General features: G+C 40.1%; 1 protein-coding gene across 1 annotated transcript; it reads left to right on the forward strand.

Moving 5' to 3' along the window:
- The first annotated feature begins 475 nt into the window (after positions 1–475).
- LOC132395516 (metalloreductase STEAP4-like) lies at positions 476–20,687 on the forward strand. Its single transcript, XM_059972255.1, has 5 exons — positions 476–560; positions 6,102–6,574; positions 6,727–7,254; positions 14,173–14,337; positions 17,714–20,687. The coding sequence occupies exons 2-5, from the start codon at positions 6,125–6,127 to the stop codon at positions 17,960–17,962; spliced, it is 1,392 nt and encodes a 463-aa protein (XP_059828238.1). The 5' UTR covers positions 476–560; positions 6,102–6,124; the 3' UTR covers positions 17,963–20,687.
- Positions 20,688–21,207: the final 520 nt, after the last annotated feature.

Genomic DNA, 21,207 nt, shown 5'->3' on the forward strand with positions numbered 1-21,207 from the left:
TAGTTTTAAGGTGCTTGGAAGCAGGTACAGAGGAGATGTCAGGGGTAAGTTTTATATGCAGAGAGTGGTGAGTGTGTGGAATGGGCTGTCGGTGACGGTGGTGGAGGCGGAAACAATGTCTTTTAAGAGACTCCTGGATGGCTACGTGGAGCTTAGAAAATAGAGGGCTATGGGTAAAAAAGTAGTTCTAAGGTAAGGACACGCTCCGCACAGCTTTGTGGGCCGAAGGGCCTGTTTTGTGCTGTATGTTTTCTATGAAACAGGAAAGGCAATAGAATGTTGAATTTTGATGTGAAATGTCATTGGATTTCTTTTCTTTCCAGATAACTCCTGACACAGCATAAATGTTGAAACTTGTCTCCATTTGGGCAAAGAATGTCTTTCACTATGCAGAGATAACAGACTTACACTTGCTGTTGTGACTGCAAAAACTGAGGTGCTTGAGAAAATGGATTGATGTCAATAGTCTGACCACAAAGGCACCCATTGGCTGAAGTTCTCAGCAGCTAAATGATCAAAAGGCTCTTTGTTTAAACAAGCACACCCTGCCAAACTGAAAGGTGCTTGAAATGTGTGTTAGTAAAATGTGCACCTGATGTATGTTGTATGTGTTTGTGTGCACGAGTCTATATATCATATGTCCAAGACAGGCGGCCAGACATGAAACAAAGATAGCCAGAAACAAACCCCATATATATATAAAGAAGACTGTTTAACACCCAACATGCAGAGAATAAAACAACCACATCATGTCCATAAGAAATTAAAACAATAAAATAACCCGTAACAAAGACCATCCAACACCCAATTTGCAAAGAAAAAGAAACTTCATGTAAACAGCAACCACAAGCAAACAGTGCACAGAGCCTAGTAAACGTTGTGGAGTAGCGATTTTAATCAGCCCTTACCTCGCCTTGGGTCCCAACACTTTGACCTTTTCAATCTGTCCCGGCTCCATCCGAACATCGGGTTCCTTTGCATTTCCCATAAAATAAAAGCTGATTGCTCACATTTACTGAAAAAGGAAAGGAATTATCTCATATCCTTGTATCAAAGTGAATTGCAGGCTATTTGCAAAAAAAAGACATCTTCCAAAATTCGTATTTGCATGCTGTTAAAGATACATCACTTATTAAAGCAGAATATTTTAAGATTAAGCTTTAAGATTATAAACCTTTAAATCTCTGCAGTCTGGATTGCTTAAATAAACATTTAATTACATGACAAATTCCCGATAATATTTTGTAACTTCAAAATATTAAACTAATTCAAAGGAACACACAGGAGTCTGCAGTTAAACAAACTAGAATGATTAATCGAACAATATACACATATACAAGATTACTCAAATGTTACTAGAACATTAAATACACAACATTCCTCCCTGCTTAGCTATAAAATCCAATTCAATGGAGAATGCATCTCAACTGCGTACACAGTATAATAAATAATACAACTACTGTAAACAGAAATACACAGCATAGCAAATTTTGAATTGTCCCATTCAGGTCTAAAGACTTAATTGATGTGGAGCATTTCTTGCTCTTGTGGGATAACATCTTTCCTGACAAGTGAGATCACTCTGCTTGGCCATTGAAACTTGCTGCTTTGAAAACAGTCTAAGGTTCTGAGACCTCCTCTGTGGTGGTTGTAGGTATTGACTCTGAGACTGCAGGAAGCAGTTCAGACAGTTCTAGATATCTTTCTTCTTCAAGTTTATGCATCTTGATCTTGGGAAGATGCATTTGTTAATTAGAGTATTCTTGTATTAACGCTTCTATTGCTCCCTTTATGATCTGATTTCTCCTCTTGGTTTCCTCATCCAGAATATCATCTAAGAATCATCTGTTTTTGTATCTCCATTGCCTCCTTTCTTTTTGGCCTTCCATTCATCCAGCTGGGCTTTGGTCTGTGCATCAGACCAATCAGCTTTTGGTCTCACAATTGAAGTTCATGCAATAACCTGAATGCACACAGAGTAGATTCTGGTTCTTTATGCTCACAAAGGCCAAATGTTTACCACCTTCCTGAAGTTCCTTGAACTCTATTTCAGCATAAAACATTTCACAAGTAACTGCCTGATTAACACATCAGGTGCTTCCTCACATACGTTGCCTATAAAAACTGTTGTAGTCGGACTATTGCTTTCAAAATTCATGAGCAGTATGGCCCTTCCTTGGTCCAATATGCTTTCCAGCCAGAGGTACAGAGGTTGACACCAACGTCTGCTTGACCCCTGTTTGGCAACACTTCATGTTGTTCAGCATGTGAAAAGTTGTGGTATCATCCAGTACCTTTCCTAATGCACTTTCACATGGCTTCATTGCAGGGGACAGAGCATGCAAGTTGTGATTTTCTTAGCCAATCATGCCCCCACAACGTTGGCCATCCTGTTTTTGCCACATTCACACTTAATGTGGCACGTTGGTTATTATATTTCACTGTTGTAAGTATCATTCCCACAGGAGTTATCTTTTCTCCAGTATAGGTTCTTAGTTGAATATCTGAAGGCCAGATTTTTGAAATGCCATTCAAACTCAATTTGTGCAATAAGTCAAACAGCTGAAGCAGTGTCCAATTCCATTTAAATTAAATTGCCATTCACTTCTGGGGTAAGCCATCTTGCTTACCTGTTGTTATTTTTCACACTATAAATCCGAAGGCTGCACAGATTTGTATCATTCTCACTATTAGCAGATTTTTCATCAACAGCATACAGGTTAGTGCTGTTTTTGAAACTGTAACTTGATATTTTAGCTTTTTTTGCTTCCCTGAGTAATCCATTTATTTTTTTCTGCCCAAAATGCTCTATCAATTTGTCCTACTTCATTTGCATTTTCTGCAGGTTTCATCTTTAAATCTGCATTTGTATGTGAGCTCCTGCCACAATGGTAACATAATTTGTTAAGCCAGCTGTTTTCTGTTTTGATACTGCAATTTTATTCATACTCACTTTTATTCCTGACTGTAACTCAAACACTTGTCTGTGGTTTCTATTGAAACAGTGATTTCAAAAGCTCTTTTGACTGTAAGTCGTGCTTCAGTTTGAAGCTGTTTTAAATGCTTTCTTTGAAGATTCCACAAACTAAATGATCTCTCAGTGTATCATTAAAACCATTACCAAATTGACAATGCTCAGACAATCACTTACATTCAGCTTCCCTTCCTTTTGCTTATTCTGCTTATGAAACTCAAAGCATTCTACAATCAACAATCGCTTTGGTTCTAAATGTTCTAATTGCTTTTACAATATCAGCAAAGCTAATTTCTGCTAGTCTGGTTGGAGCAGTTGAATATCTAAGCAAACTATATGCCTTTAAGCTCAATGAACTCAGCAAAATTTGTACTTGTTGGCTCTTTCATTTGCTTGAGAATATTGCTGAATTAACTCAGTATACATATTTCAATTTTCTTCTGTGTAATCAAATATGTCAATTTTTATGACATAGCCAGCTATTTTTGCTTTTTTCTTATGATTATTATTACCTGATACTCACACTTAATGAACACATATATTCCTCAATTTACTACCTATTGTTAAACTCAATTATGTCTTCCCTTCCAAAGAACACCTGTGGCTCTGCTTTTTTTTTAACTTGACCTATCTCTCCATGTGCCGGCTGTTTTGCCATTCACCGTGCCTGGCAGCTCACTCCTTTGAACATGAAATGTTTCACTGCACTTCAACAGGTTGACAGCTATCTCAGGTTCATTCATCACCAATGTTATGTTTTGTAATTTTAAAAATATTAACTAGTTCAAATGAACACACAGAAATCCAAAATGCAGGTCCAACCGTGTTTACTTTAAACGAAGCCTGCTGGTAGTGTGATTACATATGCAATTAACATAATTTTACATATAACTCATAATTATTTAAACAAGCAAAAATGACCAATCAAGCAAAGTATTTACAAGGTTACTCAAATATTACGGTAATATTAAATACACTACATGCTCCATCAGTGGAATTTAAGTGAATCATTTTCCTGATTGAGGTTGATTTCCACCGATATTCAGAAATACTACCAAGGAGATGGTGCTTTCCAGATTTCTTTATAGTTTTAAAACTTGCAGGAAGTTTGTGCCAGCTGGCGGGGCCTGGGGAGGGGATAAAGAGCAAAAAATTAGAAGTTACATAATTGGTTACATAAAGGTACATTCATCAACTTTAAGTAGGTGTCCGAGGTCATTGATGAGTATGTAGGGAGTTAAGTGAGACGTTAAGAAGCAGGACCTTGAGGGTAGTGATTACTCACATGCTAGAGAGGTCAGACATAGAACAGTAGCCCAGATGAATGTGTGGCTGAGGATGTGGTGCAGAGGGCAGGACTTCATGTTCTTGAACCGTTGGGATCCCTTCTGGGGGAGAAGCAACCAGCTCAAGAAGATGGGTTACACTTAAACCAGAGAGGGACCAATATCCTTGTGGAAAAGTTAGGTAGTGCTAAATGGGAGAGTTTAAACTAAATAGGCGAGGTGGGTGGTGGGGGGAGTCTGAGCAGAAGGATGTCAAGGACTATCGCAGTAGCCAGGGAGAGCAAGTTTAGTAATCAGGAAAGCCAGGGTCAGGGGAAGGAATACCCAGTTCAACTGTGTTTATTTCAAGGCAAGAGGTTGAACAGGTAAGAACTCAGAGCATGGATTGACTCTGAGGCCTGGGGTGCTGTAACAGAAACAAGGCTGAGAGAAGGACAGGATGGGCAGCTCAGTATTCCAGCATTCAGGTGCAACAGGTGTGGCAGAGCTATAGCTAAGCGAGGGGCTGTGTTGTCTTTTTGACAACAGGAGGACCTGAAAGCAGTGCAGACAGATAACATTCTGAGACGGTTTTCCAGTCAGGCCATATGAATAGAACTTAGAAAACAAGAAGTGGAGGGTCATTCCAGTGGAACTGTATTATAAACCCCACCCCAAACAGTCAGCAGAAACTTGAGAAACAGGTGTGTAGAGAAACACACACAAGATGCTGGAGGAAAGGAGTACAGTCGATGTTTCAGGCTGAGACCTTCATCAGAACTTGATAAAGGGGTCCCAGCCCAAAATGTCGATTGTTACTCTTTTCCGTAGATGCTACCTGGCTTGTTGAGTTCCTCCAGCATTTTGTGTGTGTAGCTTGGATTCCCAGCATCTGCAGATATTTTTCATCTCAGGTGTGTAGAGAGATTGCTCATACTTAATAGGGTTGTATTAGTGGGAGATTTAAGTTTCCCCAGTATTGACTGGACTACACAGAGTATTAGGGACATGGACAGGATGAAATTTGCGCAATGTGGCCAGGAAGGTTTCTCGAGTCAAGAAACAGAAGGCTCTACTTGGGCGGTACAGTACTGGGCATTCTCCTAGGGAACAAGTCAGGGCAAGTAATAGAACGTCAAGGAGCTCTTTGGCTCTTTTGACCGTAATTCTATTAGTTTAAAGATACTTTAGACAGGTCTACAGGTTAGAACCCTAAATTAAAGCAGGGTGAATTTGAGAGTAATTAGGCAAAATCTAGCAGAGGTCAATTCAGTATATCTGTCTGAAAAGAATGGAACTAATGGCAAGAGAGAGGCTTTTAAGAGTGTGATATCAATAATCTAGGGCAACATGTTCTTGTTAGGTGAAGGATAAACCTGGCAAATTTAAGGTACCTGGGCTGATGAGAGATATTGAGTTTCTGGACAAGAGAAAGAAGGAAGCATACATTGAGTTCACGTGATTGGAGATGAGTAAATCCCTTGATGATTCTAAAAACATTAGCTCTTCAGAGTGAAATTAGGGGGACAGAGAGAGGGTGTATGATGCATTTGGCAGATGGGGTTAAGAAAAATCACACAATGTTCTATATGTGGCAAGTACCTTGATAGTTATGTGTGTGAGATTTTTACAGAGATTACAAGGAAATAAGGGGAGGAATGAAGCCTAATGTGCTCCTACCGATCATAAGAAGTAAGGATATTACTGCCTATCATGTTGTAGCTGAGAAAATGAATTAAAAATATTACTGAATATTGGATAACTTCATACCAAGCATAATTGTACAACATAAAACTACAGAATTGATGTTTGGCATATCTGAAGAAAAATAACAAATAGGAAATTTCTTCTATATTTTTCAGAGTTGGACATCAATTCATCAAACATGATCCCACTTCATCAGACGACCAGCAGAAGAAGGTTGGACCATAAGCAGGAGGCAGTCTGCATTTTTGGCACTGGGGACTTTGGCCGATCTTTGGGTATGAGGCTGCTCAAGTCAGGGTACCCAGTGGTATATGGCAGCCGAAACCCAAAAAATTCCACCCTGCTACCAAGTGGAGCTCAAGTCACTACCCATGCTGAAGCCCTGAAAGAATCTAACATCATTTTCCTGGCAGTTCACAGGGAGAACTATGATTTTCTCCCAGCTCTGTCCAATTTATTAGATGGTAAAGTGCTGGTGGATGTGAGCAACAACCTCAAAATGAATCAGTACCCTGAGTCCAATGCTCAGTATCTTTCTCAGCTGGTCCCCAAAGCAATTGTGGTGAAGGGATTTAACACAGTTTCTGCCTGGGCCCTTCAGTCAGGCAGCCTGGATGCCAACAGTCAGGTAAGATCACAGACAGCTCTACTGACTATATGAAGAATGTTATCTACATGGATAATCTATTTTTATAATAAAATTCACCAGTAGTGCTAATTATATTGAATTGTAGCTCTTGCCTCTCCATCAGAAGTAAAAGCAATTGCACTTTGTTTCAGGTCTTCGTCTGTGGCGACGACACTAAATCCAAACAGAAGGTGATGGATGTTGCCAGGAGTCTAGGCCTCACTCCTTTAGACCAGGGGTCTCTTCTAGCAGCTAAAGAAATAGAGAACTACCCACTACAGCTCTTCCCAATGTGGAGGTTACCATTTATTATAACAGCTGGTCTCACAATATTCTTCTTCTTATATTGTTTGGTGATTAAGGTGATCCATCCTTATGTGGAAAAGAATAAGGATAATTCCTATCTGTTGATGGTTTCCATACCCAATACGATTTTTCCAGTTGTCTCTCTCATTCTCCTTGGGCTGGTTTACCTGCCAGGAGTGATTGCTGCATTCCTCCAGCTCTACAGAGGGACAAAGTATAAGAGATTTCCTGACTGGCTTGACAAGTGGATGCTGTGCCGAAAGCAGCTTGGACTTGTGGCATTTGCATATGGTTTTCTTCATGTATTCTATTCATTGATCGCATCACTTAGGTACTCAGTTTACTGGAGATATGTTAAATATGTTGCAGAAGAGGTAAGGCTTGTTCCTTTATTGTATTTTAGTATTGTCTTAAATATTATTCTGTCAGGATGGTGTAGTAAGGTGAATTGAATGGGTCGAACTGTGGTATCATTCTAGTTGCTGTAGGACATTAGAGTCTGAGGACAATAACCCAGGGAGAAAATCTGAGAAGTCAGAGATAGCTCCCTTACAGACCTCCTTATTAGAGAACCTGGAGTTTGGAATAACTATCAAAGAAGAAATAGAATGGGAACAAGATGGGGATAAGAGCTGTTCTGATTTAGTATCACTTGCTTTGAGCTCATTTACATTAACCTCATTTCCTGCCCTTTGATAGCAGATGACCTCTTTTCAATAGCAGAAACTCCTGTTATTATGCAGAATGGCCCATACAGCGAAGATGCTGGTGGCCCTTGATGAACTGTCCTTCAGGATTCATGAAAATTTCAAGTCTTTGGGGGTTTTGGCATGAGAAGAAAGTGCAGAGGAAGGAGAAGAGCAGGAAACCTCAGATTTTAGCGAGAGAAAGAAGAAAGCGATTTGTTGGTTCTGACATCTAATCTGCAGAGAGTCTCAGTTAACTCTTCATGTTGATGATCATTCATCAAAGGTTGCTCAGGACTCATGGCTCCAAAGTACATACAAAAACTAGGAAACATGGGGTTGGGTTCATGTTGGAGTAGTGTGAGCCAAGTTAAGGTATCTAGAACAGTACAGCACAGTATAGACCCTTTGGCCACAATGTTGTGCTGAACCTTTTAACCTGCTCCAAGATCAATCTACCCTTACTTCACACATAGCTCTCCATTTTTCTTCACCCATGTACTTATCTATGAGTCTCTTAAATGTCCTTAATGCACCTGTCTCTGATATACTGTACATCCTTCCAATCACTTTAAAACTATGTTCTCTCATTTTAGCCATTGCCATTCTGGGAAAAAGATGCTGCCTGCCCACTTTATCAATGCCTCAACAGAATATGGAGGGACCTTTACAATATCCCACAGCACCCACCAACCTTGTGACTTCAGTCACTGGTGCACATGAAAGCATTCTTTAGGATAGTGAACCTACAGAAAGCATCTGATTCAGACGGGGTACCTGGCCAAGTACTGAAACCCTGTGTTATTCAACTGACTGGAGTGTTTAATGACTGCTTTGGCAGTCTGAGGCAACCACCTTCTTCGAGCAGGCTTCAATCATACTAGTGCCCAAGAAGAACATGGTAACCTACCTAAAATGATCCCTTTGAACTTATGAAGGTTGAGGTAACACTCATCCGGTGCAGGTTCAGTCTCTGCATTGCTATCTTTTGATTGCCCATCTCTGGTCTTACATGTACTGGCATACTCAGGAAAGGCTGTAATAGGCATAGTTCAGGTATGTACACAATCCTCCAAGTACAGACAGAATCCCAATCCACTTTTGGGAATATTGTGTAGGTGTTGCATCGGTCTGATCTTCAGAACATTTCCAAAGGCATTTGTAACCTTAAAATTTTCCTTTGTGAGTTATTGCCCTAATAATCTCTTGGACATACAGTTTGGAAATTCTGGAAACTGTCTTGTAAAAGTGACAGGTGTATGATTGTCTTTCCATTATTCCATCAGCTCAAACATATTTGCAGAAACCATCTCACTCTTGAGGTCCTCAGAACTGCATTTGAGAAGCTTCTATGAAAAATCATCGCTTACAAGAGTGCTTAATCATGAGCACTTGATGATGCTACTAAGAGTCTATGACTCTACTAAAGATCATAGGTTGAACACAATTTTCTTTTCAATCTCAAGCATTCCATGTTTTAAAAGCCTTATAATTTATAAACAAATCCCGCAAATGTGCAGGTTTTGCAGCTGGTGCTAAGGTGGTTAGAATGGGCCAAGTGTTTGGGATCTAGATGAACTAAATGAGTGGATGACTCCCTACTTATGTTCTTATGAGCAAGAATAACCTTTGTAATCCATGGGCAACGTGCAACGTAACCTGAGTGACTTTGCCTTCAAGCCATGCAAAGACAACTGGGATGAACGCACCAACTATGTGCTGTAGTGTAAGACGGTTTAGGCTCACATCGAGCATTTTCAATGCATTTTTATTTACATGTGGCATATAGTGAAAACATGAGTTGAAACTAATGTTATAGGATTGAGCTACTATGTTGAGGTGACAGCACGATCTGCTGCCACTCTGATATTATTTTGGAGTTGCATATGTACCCAAACACAACTCTCCTTCCCTTGCGTGCAGCTTCATAATGTTCCAAACACTTTGTTTTTTTTTAAATCTTTTGTTCGCTGAGCATTGTTCTGTGTCAGGTTTTAGCTCCATTGTTAACTCTGGACACAATGGTGAAACAATTGAATGTCTTTCCTGCTTACACGAAAACTGAAACATTTCCCTTAAAACGATGCCATAGTCATTATTTTCATAATGTATCCCTAAATACTCTCAATATTTCCTTTCTTAGAGAAAAGAAATCAGTGTTTCTTCGTTTTTGGTTTGTGATTATACTAAAGATTCCCGATGTCATTGCATTTCTACTGTTAGACTACTGGAAATCAAGCAGGAGGTTCGCAGAGATTCCATTGTGCAGTTTATCCACTCTATGGCATAGTCACTATTCATCTGTGATCAGGCTAATGAAAATAAGGGGAGCTGTAAGATTGTCAGGATCACCAGTCTTCCACTATGGCACAAAATCACAATCTACTCCACATAATGCTCAGCATTGAGATTGAGAGGTAGTATTTCATTTAGAATGCAAACTGAATATAAAGGTATTCAATACTGCCTTTGAAAAACAAAACACTGGCTTTATTTTGTTCAGGACTGTTCATTTATTTGAAGCCCCCATTAGGCAATTAATTCATGTCACCCTGACTTTTGAAAGAGTGGCATGGAGACAAAGCATTATGGAGTAATACAGCACAAAAAACAGGCCCTTTGGCCCAACTGGTCAATGCCAACCACAACATCCTCCCTGCCAGCCCCACGTTTGACCCATATCCGTCAAAGTCCTTCCCCTCCATGTATCTATCCAAATGCCTCTTAATTACAGTATTGCAATTGTATCTTCACAACCACTCAACCACAGGGGATCTAGCCTCAAGAATCGGGGGAGTAGACTTAGGACAGAGATGAGGAGGAACTGCTTTTCCCAGAGATTGGGGAATCTGTGGAATTCTCTGCCTAATGAAGCCCTGGAGGCTACCTCAGTGAATATATTTAAGACAAGGTTGGACAGATTTTTGCATAGAAGGGGAATTAATGGGGAAAAGGCAGGCAGATGGAGATGAGTCACCAGATCTTACTGAATGGTCTTACTGAATGGTGGAGCAGGCTCAATGGGCCAGATGGCCTACTCCTGCTCCTATTTCTTATGTTCTCATGTTCCTCCAGCAGCCCATTCCAGGTACTCACTGCCTCCATGTAAAGAAGTTACCTCTCAGCTCTCTTTTAAATCTCTCCTTCTTATCTTGCATCTGTGTCCTCTAGTTTTGGATTCTCCAACATCGGGGGAAAAAAAGACTATGACTCCTTGTGATTTTATAAACTTCTAAGAGGTTTAATATAACTGCAACAGAACGTCTCAACTTCTAAACTCAGGGCGTCAACTGAAGGTCAGGATGCTAACTGCCTTCTTCCATGTCTGTCTTCTCTCACTAAACTGTGTACATGTACTCCCAGGTCCCTATGTTTCATTATACTCCTTAATGCCCTGACATTCAACATATAGATCCTATCCTGGTCTGACATTCAAAATCTATCACTTCACTGCTATCAAAGTAGTAAAACCATTTGCTAACAGATCATAATCTTTTTGTAATTCATTGCAATCTGCTTCACTATGATAAGTGCCTCTAATATAGTATAATCAGCAAACTTGCTAATTGTGCCATGTGCACTCACATCAAAATTATTTACATAAAAACTAAACAAACAATGTCCCAACACAAACCCTTGGGACATCCCATTAGTCACAGTTCTTCGGTTAGGGAATCAAACTTCAACAATCACACTCTGCATCTGACTATCAAGCCAATTCTGAATTTACCTCACAAGTTTACCCCAAATCTCATGTAACCTAATCTTCCAGATTAGCTTGCCAAGTAGAACCTTGTCAAATGCCTTACTAAAGTACATATAGACAACATCCAAGGCACTACCCGCTACTATCATCTGTTTCCTTAATTAAAAACTCTGTAAAAACTCCAAGATATTCATCAGATATAAATTTTCATGCATAAAATAATGCTGGCTGTTACTGATCAGACCTTGACTCTCTGAGTAATGGTGGATATTGTCCCTCAGAATTCCCTCCGGTAACTTCTCTACAAGTGCAGTCAGTCACACCAGTCTGCAGTTCCCTGGTTTGTCCTTGCTTATTCCTTGAGCAATGAAAAACAACATTAGCTATGTTGCCTGTTATATCAGTCTGTTGGGGTAATCTATTGCATCCGGTGCTCCCAGTGCAGCCTCCTCTACATCACCGAGATCTGATGCAGATTGGGGGACCGCTTTGTCGAGCACCTCCGCTCCGTCCGCCACAACAGACAGGATCTCTCGGTTGCAACCCACTTCAACTCTGCTTCACATTCCCATTTGGATATGTCCATACATGGCCTCCTCTACTGCCATGATGAGGCAAAACTCAGGTTGGAGGAGCAACACCTCATATACCATCTGGGTAGTCTCCAGCCCCTTGGTATGAACATCAAATTCTCCAACTTCCAGTAATTCCCTCCCTCTCCCTTCCCCCAACCCACTTTCACTCTGTCTCCTCTTCTAGCTGCCTATCACCTCTCATGATTCTGCCTTCTTCTACTACACATAGTGCTTTCCCCTTACACTCCTTCTTCACCTCTCCTGCCTATCCCCTCCCTGCTTCCCCTCCTCCACCCATTGATCTTTGCTCTGATTGGTTTTTCACCTGCACCTTCCCCCCACCTTCTTTATAGGGCCCCTGCTCCCTCCTTCTTCAGTCCTGACGAAGGGTCTCGGCCCGAAACGTTGACTGCTCCTTTCAACGGATGCTGCCCGACCTACTGAGTTCATCCAGCTTGTTTGTACGTGTAAACATTAGCTACCATCCAGCCTTACAGAATTGCACCAATAGCTAAGGATGAAGCAATTGTCTACAAGGTCTTCTATGATTTCTTCCCTGGCCTCCCATAAGGCTTAGAGATGCATTTGGTTAGGCCCTGGTTATTTTCTTACCTGAATGCACTTTAAGGCTGTAGAAACCTCCTTCCTCATAATATGAGTATGTCCCAGATCTCATTACTTATTCCTCCCCTTTCTATGGCCTCCATAATATTCTCCTTAGTAAACACCAAGGAGAAATGGACATTAAAAACCTCAGCCATCTCCTGCAGCTCCACACATTGTTGGCACAGTGTTATGAGGCACAAAAAATGCTGCATACAACCTGAACTCCTTTCCTCTGTTTGACAACTTTGTAAAGCTTTTTGATCCATGTAGTTGTCCAACTTTCTCTTGAAGTTGTTATTATATCTGAATCAACCACTTCATCTGGCAGTTCATTCCACTTACATACACTTACTGTATAAAATAGTTGCCCATCAAGTTATTGTAAAACTTTTCCCCTCTCATCTAAACCTATGCGCTCTAGTTCTTGATTCCCCAACCGTAGGGAAAAGAGGGAGTACATTCACCTCATCTATGCCCCTCATTATTTTAATCACCTCTATAAAATCACTTTTCAGTCTGTTCCTATCACTCAGCCACTCAAGTCCTGGCAGCATCCTTATAAATCTTTTCTGCACTCTTTCCAGTTCACTAACATCTTTCCTACAGTTAGGTAACCAAAACTGAATACAATTCTCCGAGTGCAGTCTAGCCAGCGTACTCGACACCCCAACTTATAAACTCAATTCCCTGTCATAGGGAGGACAGCATGCCTAAAGCCTTCACTACTCTGTCTACCTGTGACTCCATTTTCAGAGAACTATGTCCTTGTATTGCAAGTTCCCTTTGTTCTATAAAATCCCCCAGGACCCTGTTGTTCACTGTAAAAGACCTACCTGGATTTGACTTCCCAAAACGCAACACCTCATACTTATTTCCCGTTCCTCGGTGCACATAACAGCTGATCAAGATCCCCCTGTAAGTTACACAGAGTGGTTGGAGTGTGGAACACGCTGTCAGGAATGGTGGTAGAGGCAGATACTTTAGAAGCGTTTAAGCGACTCTTATGAATGCCATAGCGATGAAAGAAAAATGGGGGGCTGTGTGGAGTGGAAGGGTTAGATTGATTGTGGAGCAGGTTGAAAGGTCTGTACTATTTTATATTCTATGAAAACTAACCTACTGCAATAGGTTTCTGAAGATGTCCACCATACTACCTATCTTAGTCTTGTTTCCAAACTTACTAACCAAATTCTTATCTAAATCTTTGATATAGATGACAAACAACAAAGGCCCAGCACTGATCCCTGAAACACACTGTTGGTAAAAAGTCTCCTGTGCAAGAAGTAACTTTCCACCATTACCCACTGCTTCCTACTATAAAGCCAATTGTGTAACCAATAAGCCAGCTCTCCCTGGATTCCATGTAGCTCTTACTGAAATCTATACACCTAGCCTATCTACTTCCCTCATATCATTAAGAACCTCAATCAAGTTTGAACGATATGAACGCCCAAACAGTAAGCTGTGCTGACTATCCTTAGTCAACCCCTGTCTTCCAGCTGTTGTAAACATGGATATCTTTATGAAAAATGCTCATTTTAACTTGTAACTAGGTGAGCTAAAAGTAAGCTAAATGATTCCTGTAATCCTGTGAGAGGAAAGTATTAATTAATCATTGCAATATCCTAATATCCTAGCCTATTTGAAGTGAATTTGTTTCCATCTGAGAAGGTATCATACTGTAAAGCTATAACAGTTTATTTCTTGATTGCCATCCAGGTGAAAAAGAACTCGTCCTCAGAACTTAAGATGGTCTGGACCTGGCGAAGTGATGCATTTTATGCATCTGGAATCCTGGGCTTTTCAGTCTTCCTTTTGCTTGGAATAACCTCCCTGCCATCTGTGAGCAACACTATGAACTGGAGAGAATTCAGATTTGTACAGGTACTTTGTTAGTTGTTACAGATGATTATTAATTTCCATTTTAATGTATTATATTACAGCTGGTCAAATAAAGCAGAGCATAAATATAAAACTGCCCTTGGTGAGAATTCAGGTTTATTTCTCAAAATACCTTTTTTAATCAAATGCATCTGGCTCACAGCTCCCCTGACATCCAGTGACAACTGTGCGAAGTGTGTACATTCTCCACATAACAGGGTAGGTCTCCCTAGTGCTCCAGCTACCTCCCACATCCAAAAAGAAAATATGGAAAGAAAGAAATGCTCCATGCCAAAAAGATGTGTTGTTTGGCAGGCTAATTGGCCACCATAAATGATCATTTACTTGTTATGGTTGAGTGGTAAGAAAATCAGGGGAATGTAATGAGGTTTATTAGGTTATGGGGAAGTAAGTGAGAATATAGGGTTAATGGATTGTTCTGAGAGATGGTGCAGACTTGATAGGCTGAACAGCCTTCAATATCATTAAAAAATGGGTGAAATTGAGAAAGCATTGAATCTCATCTTTAGTAGCTATAGAGTAAGATAAAGCTTATAGGTGCAATACAAGCAGGATTTTTATTTCTCTATTTTATTATTTATTGAGATACAGCGTGGAATAGGCTCTTTCTGGCCCTTCGAGTTGAAGTGCCCAGCAACCCCTGATTTAACCTCAGGCTAATCACAGGAACATTTACAGTGACCAATTAACCTATCAACCGTATATCGTTGGACTCTGGGAGAAAACCGGATCACCTGTGGATAACCCACACGGTCAGGGGGAGAATGTACAGGCAGCAGCGGGAATTGGAATTAGGTTGCTGATACTGCAAAGAGTTGTGCTAACCTCTAGGCTACCATGCCACCCAATCAGCCAAGAGTAGTAAAAGTCTAACAATCGGAAGTTAATCAACACATTGAGCGACGTATCTTCCAGGATCTAAATGGAGTTAGTTAGAGGCAACATTGAAACAGGCTCTTCATCCTACTGAGTCTGCACTGATCATCAGACATCTATTTACACCAATCCCATTTTTCTCCCCACATTTTTTTCAATATACAGATTACAGAGAAGGAGGTCTTTGTTGTCTTGAGGCAAATTAGGATGGATAAATCCCCACGGTCTGACAAGATGTTCCCTCAAACCCGATAGGAGGCAAGTGCAGAAATTGCAGGTGGCCCAGCAGAGATTTTTAAATCGCCCCTGGCGACAGGTGAAGTACCAGAGGATTGGAGGAATGCCAGTGTTGCTCCACTGTTTAAGAAAGGTTTTAAAAATAAACCACGAAATTATAGTCAGTGAGCATGACATCAGTAGTGGGAAAATTATTGGAAGGTATTCTAAGGGACCAGATAGATGATTATTTGGATTGACATGGACTGATTAGGGATATTCAGCATGTCCTTGTGCATAGTAGGTCATGTCTAACCAGTCTTACAGAGTTTTTCAAGGAATTTACCAGGAAAGTCGATGAAGGCAAGGAAGTGATTGTTGTCTACATGGAATTTAGCAAGGTAATTGACAAGGTCTCACATGGGTAAGTTAGTTAAGCAGGTTTAGTCACTTGGCATTCAAGACGAGGTAGTAAAATGGACTGGAGGCCTGTAAACAAGTGGAACGTCACAGGAATCGATGCTGGGTTTGTTGCTGTTTGTCAAGATGATAACGCGGTCAACTGGATCGGCAAATTTGCGGGTGACACCAAGACTGGGGATGTAGTGAACAGTGAGAAAGTATCAGAGCTTGCAGTGGGATCTGGATAGCTGGAAAAGTGCGTGGAAAAATATCAGATGGAATTTAATGCAGATAAGTGTAAGGTGTTGCACTTCGGTAAGAGTAACCAGGATAGGTCTTACACAGTGAACGGTAGGGCACTGAGGAGTGGGATCTGGCAATACACGTCCATAATTCATTGAAAGTGGCACCACAGGTAGATAGGGTCATAAAGAAAGCTCTTGGTACATATGCTTTCATAAATCAATGTATTGAGTTCAGGAGATGGGATGTTATGTTGAAGTTGTATAAAATGTTGGTGATCCTAATTTGGATTATTGTGTGCAGTTTTGATCGCCTACTTATAAGAAAGATGCAAGCAAGGTTGAAAGAGTGCAGAGAAAATTCACAAGGACAGGAGGACCTGAGTTATAATGAAAGACTGAATAGGTTAGGACTTCGTTCCTTGGAATGTAGAAGAAAGCAGGGAGATTTGATAGAAGTATATAAAGTTATGAATGTATAGACAGGGTAAATTCAAACAGGCTTTCTCCACTGAGGTTGGATGAGACTACAACTAGAGGTCATTGGTCAAGGGTGAAAAGTGAGAAGTTTAAGGGGAACATTAGGAGAAACTTCTTCAGAGGATGGTAAGAGTGTGGATCAGCTGCCAGTAGAGCAAGTGCTGCATGCAAGCCTGAGTTCAACATTTCAGAGAAGTTTGGATAGGTACATGGTTAGCAGGGGTATGGAGGGCAGGTCGATGAGAGTAGGCAGTTTTGATCATTTGGCATGGACTAGATGGATGAGCAGCCTTAATTCCAAGATCTCAGTTTATTTTAAAGTACAAACAAACATAGAAATACTAAGCAAGCTAAATAAACAGCTGAGAAATGTAAGACAAAGGAATATAAAAAATAAAAGATGGCTCTTCCTAAAAACTCTAACCTTTATAGATAAAATTAAAGAAATTCCTGAGATAGGAATGAATTTATGAATGGGCAATATAACTAAAACAATTACTTCACATGGGTAATATGCTAACACTTAAACAATGAAAAATGAGAAAGGTGATAAACCGTTAGCTTAGCTGCTATACTACTTTCTGCCAGACAGTGTGAAAAATACATGAGTTTGTTAAAAAATACAAATCTTATAAAAAGTATTACAAACAAAAACAGTGATTTCCAACAGCTCCTTCAAACCCCATACACACAACTTGAAAACTTAATAGTGCCAAAGATCTTTCCCTTGATCTCTAGTGGGAGTCACCTGCGCCTCAGCTCGAAGGGCCTGGCAACTAAATCCCGACGACTTCCAGCAATTGTTAATTTATTAAAGCTTCCCTGTACAATTCCCAGGTGGGCTATATTCCTGCCTTTAACTTAGAAATAACCTTCAGAAGTCAAATTATAAACTTTATCACCTGAATTCAGATGGTTGATCACATAAGTGCTAGGCATATTTGCAGGTCAGTGTCGGGCAGCTGATTATAAGTTAAAAAGAAGCATTTGGTAAACAAAATTTTCTTTTACCGAAATTGTTTCTGGAGTTGAACTTATTTGTGTTTATTTATAATGAGAAGCATACATGATCTTATTATGGTTTTGTGCCTTATATAAAGGCATAATAACCCTGTCTAAAGTATTTTTTCTTTTTCTTACAGTCAAAGCTGGGTCATGTCACGTTGTTGCTGTGCACGTTGCATACTGCTTTACTTGGGTGGAATAAATTTCTCTATACCTCACTCTACAGGTGGGGACTTCCACCAACGTACCTCCTGTCCATGGTGATTCCATGCATTGTGCTGACTCTAAAGCTAGTTCTCATAATTCCATGTGTAGACAGAATGGTCAACAGAATCCGGCAAGGTTGGGAAAGGAAAAAGAAAGGCCCAAGTGATCTCAATATCTGAACCAAGTATTGCACCAGAATGAGATGCTTTGTAAATACATGATGTCTTTTCCCGAATGAATCTTCAAACAGCAAAATCAGACACTTCCAATCTCTTGGAATAATCACATTTATAATGCTATGATGTGAATAAATGAACTTTTTTTCCTCTGAAGTTGGCCTCTCCCCAGTGTTCCATGCCCTCTTCCACACAAATGTACCTCAGTCCATTCCAAAAAGTTGACTCCACTGGTCCAAGTGAACCGGAATGATATTAGGCCCTCAAACAAACATCATGGAGTGATGTGACCAGGCTAGAACAAACTGTGATCAGGAGAAATTCTGTTCCTCACAGTCACCCTCCTCTACCAACTTCGTTAGCTGTCAGAATTTGGTCAGAAATACTGATTGTCTCCAATATTCAGAAATGTTTATCAATGATTAAACACAAAATAAATCACTTATAAAAAAACCTCCAAAGAATTAAAGACATTGCAAAACACAAAAGATTTTTAAAAATAGTGTATTGCCTTATACCTTCTTTCCTTCCTTCCCACCCTACAATCCCCAGTAAAGTGAAAGGTCTCATTAACCCAGCAATAGATTTTGGTGTAGGGCCTATAGTGGATTCCACTGAGTTAATGCTGGGGAGTCTCAGCAAGGTTCGGCCTCGCTTTTGGACTCCAATGGGATTCAGGGTGACCAGTGTTGGATTGCAGCTGGAGAACGGCCAGTAGCACCTGGCCAAGTTCCGCAAAACCTTACTATCACAACTTGGAGGTACTTACTGAGAAATGCTGGAAATCCTATACAAAAGTGTCAGCAAAATTGAGCAATAACTGGAACAAGGAGTTTCTCAAAACTCTAAGATTAGTGAAGTGAAGACCCATACTGAGCATTCCCAAACAAGTCAGCGGTGAAATCACAAAATAATTTGGATCCTTGTTGAAATTTATTCTCCATCTACCGGTGGGAATGCTGCAGCGAGGAACAAAATGTGGGATGTGGATAGGACTGAGAAAGGAATAATTGGAAACTGGGTGCTCACAGGATTGAAGGATAAGGAAGATCCTGGTAATTTGCCATAGAGCCATAGAATTATAGAGTTACACGACACATTACATGCCCTCCAGCCCAGCCCGTCCATAGCAATCAGGGTGCCTGCCTAGGATGGTCCTGTTTGTCTGCCTATGTCATTTACCCCTCAGAAATGTTCCTATTCAAAGTACTTGTCTACGTAGCTTTTAAACATTTTAAGTTTATCTGCTTCTACCACTTCTGGCAGCTCATTCGACATACCCAACCTCTCTGTGAAAAAACGTGCCGGTCAAAAGCCCTTTAAATCACTACACTCTCGCCTATGCCTTCTAGTTGTAGGCTTCCCTGCCCTGGTAAAATGCCTCTGAGCACCCTCTTAATTATGCCCTTCATGAGTGTAAAATACTCATCTGCACTCCAGGGAATACAGCCCCTGGCTATTTAATCCCTACAACTCAGGCTGATCAGTCCCATAATATCATAGTGAACATTTTTTGCAATTTTTCTTGCTTAATAAAGCTATGTGATTATAACTGCACACAATACACTGTGCTTCATCATAGACAGGCAATGGATCACATGGGAAGCTGGAGACTGGATCAGGATAATACTGACCTGATTGACAAGTTGGGTTGACATGACTTGGATGCTTGCTAGGGAAAGAGACACGGATCTTGATTGATGGATTTGTAATGCTAGGAAAGCAGTTCTTGCTGCTCTTGGTCTACAACCTGCTATGGCATTTGGCTCTTGGATCAGTCTGATCTCACCACATTTCCATTTTCTCAGCCTGACTAAGCGGCTCACAGTTGGGAAATGCCAACAAGTCCATGCAGGACTGTCAGCAAAATCCAGCAGAATCTAGGACAAGTTCACAGCTAGTCATCTGCCAGGCTCCGTAAATCTGAGAAACACACCCACAATTACATGTTGCAATTCCTGGCCCACCTCTCAAGAGCAGGTTATTCCCCAACATTTATCAAGACATAAGTAAGTTTTCATTGTTTTATCTCAAAGTTATTTGGACAGTTACTCAGATAGGGAAAGTCTCAATGTATAAAGGCCACAGGAAAACAAATTAGTCTGTCTTAGGTAGGCACCTGGACTGGCATGGAGGAGTTGGCCAAGAGGCCTGTTTCCATGCTCTATAACTCATGTTCAATGACTCTATGACCAATCATCAGTATCTGACCTACACATCAATTGGATTGGCACAAAGGGTCTGTTCCAGTGCTCTACTGTTTTATGGTCTATGTTCTAATCCTTTGAGCTCCCAATCTTCCATAATTCTTTTCCTAGTCCTATCCACATTCTGGATTTTTACTTCCATTGCAGCATTCTAGCTGGAAGACGGATAAATTTCAAAGAAGATCCAAACAATTTTGTGATTTCGCTATTAAACTAGTTGGGAAAGCTCAGTTTCAGACTTCACCAATCTCAGAGGTTTGACCAGTAGGAGAACAGGATTCCCTCTTAGTTTTTAACCAAAACTAGCACATTTCTCCCATTCTTTCCATAGAAATAAAATTATCTGACCACACCCACTTTCCGCGCTGTTATGTATGTTTGTGTTTACTATCAACAATTACATCATATTCACAGTTTAAATAATAATATAATTAATTCTTACAATGACACTGGTCTTATTCTGGTGAAGCAACTCTAAATGGACAATTTTGTGACAGTTTAAAATGGACAATGACAACTCAGTCATTGAATTTCAAAAGTCAAATACAAAGGAAATTTATTATCAAAGTATATATATGTGTGTGTGTGTGTCACTATATATATATATATATATATATATATATATATATATATATATATATATATGTCACCATATACTATCTTGAGGTTCATTTTCTTACAGGCATTTACAGGAAAATAAAGAAATACAATAGAACTTATGAAAACTATGCATAAGCAAAGAGTGACAAACTGTAAAAGAAAACAAATTGTGCTAATTAAAATGTAAAATAAATAAATGATATTGAGAACATGAATTCTGTTGGGAATTTAATATCCAACATTACAGGTGATGTTTGCAAAACTACAGACTATCAGCTTTGCTTTCTGACATTTTGGTGTTTGCATGATCTGTTAGTAATTCTGACATTGTTTCATTATAGGGATCAATCTTCATCTGCTAGCCGATGATGTGTTGAATAAGGGATTAACCTGTTCTTGACATCTTTATACTATTGGGAAAAGTTAAAATGATTGCCCAAG

Source organism: Hypanus sabinus, chromosome 6 (assembly GCF_030144855.1).
Source record: "Hypanus sabinus isolate sHypSab1 chromosome 6, sHypSab1.hap1, whole genome shotgun sequence".
Taxonomy (NCBI): domain Eukaryota; kingdom Metazoa; phylum Chordata; class Chondrichthyes; order Myliobatiformes; family Dasyatidae; genus Hypanus; species Hypanus sabinus.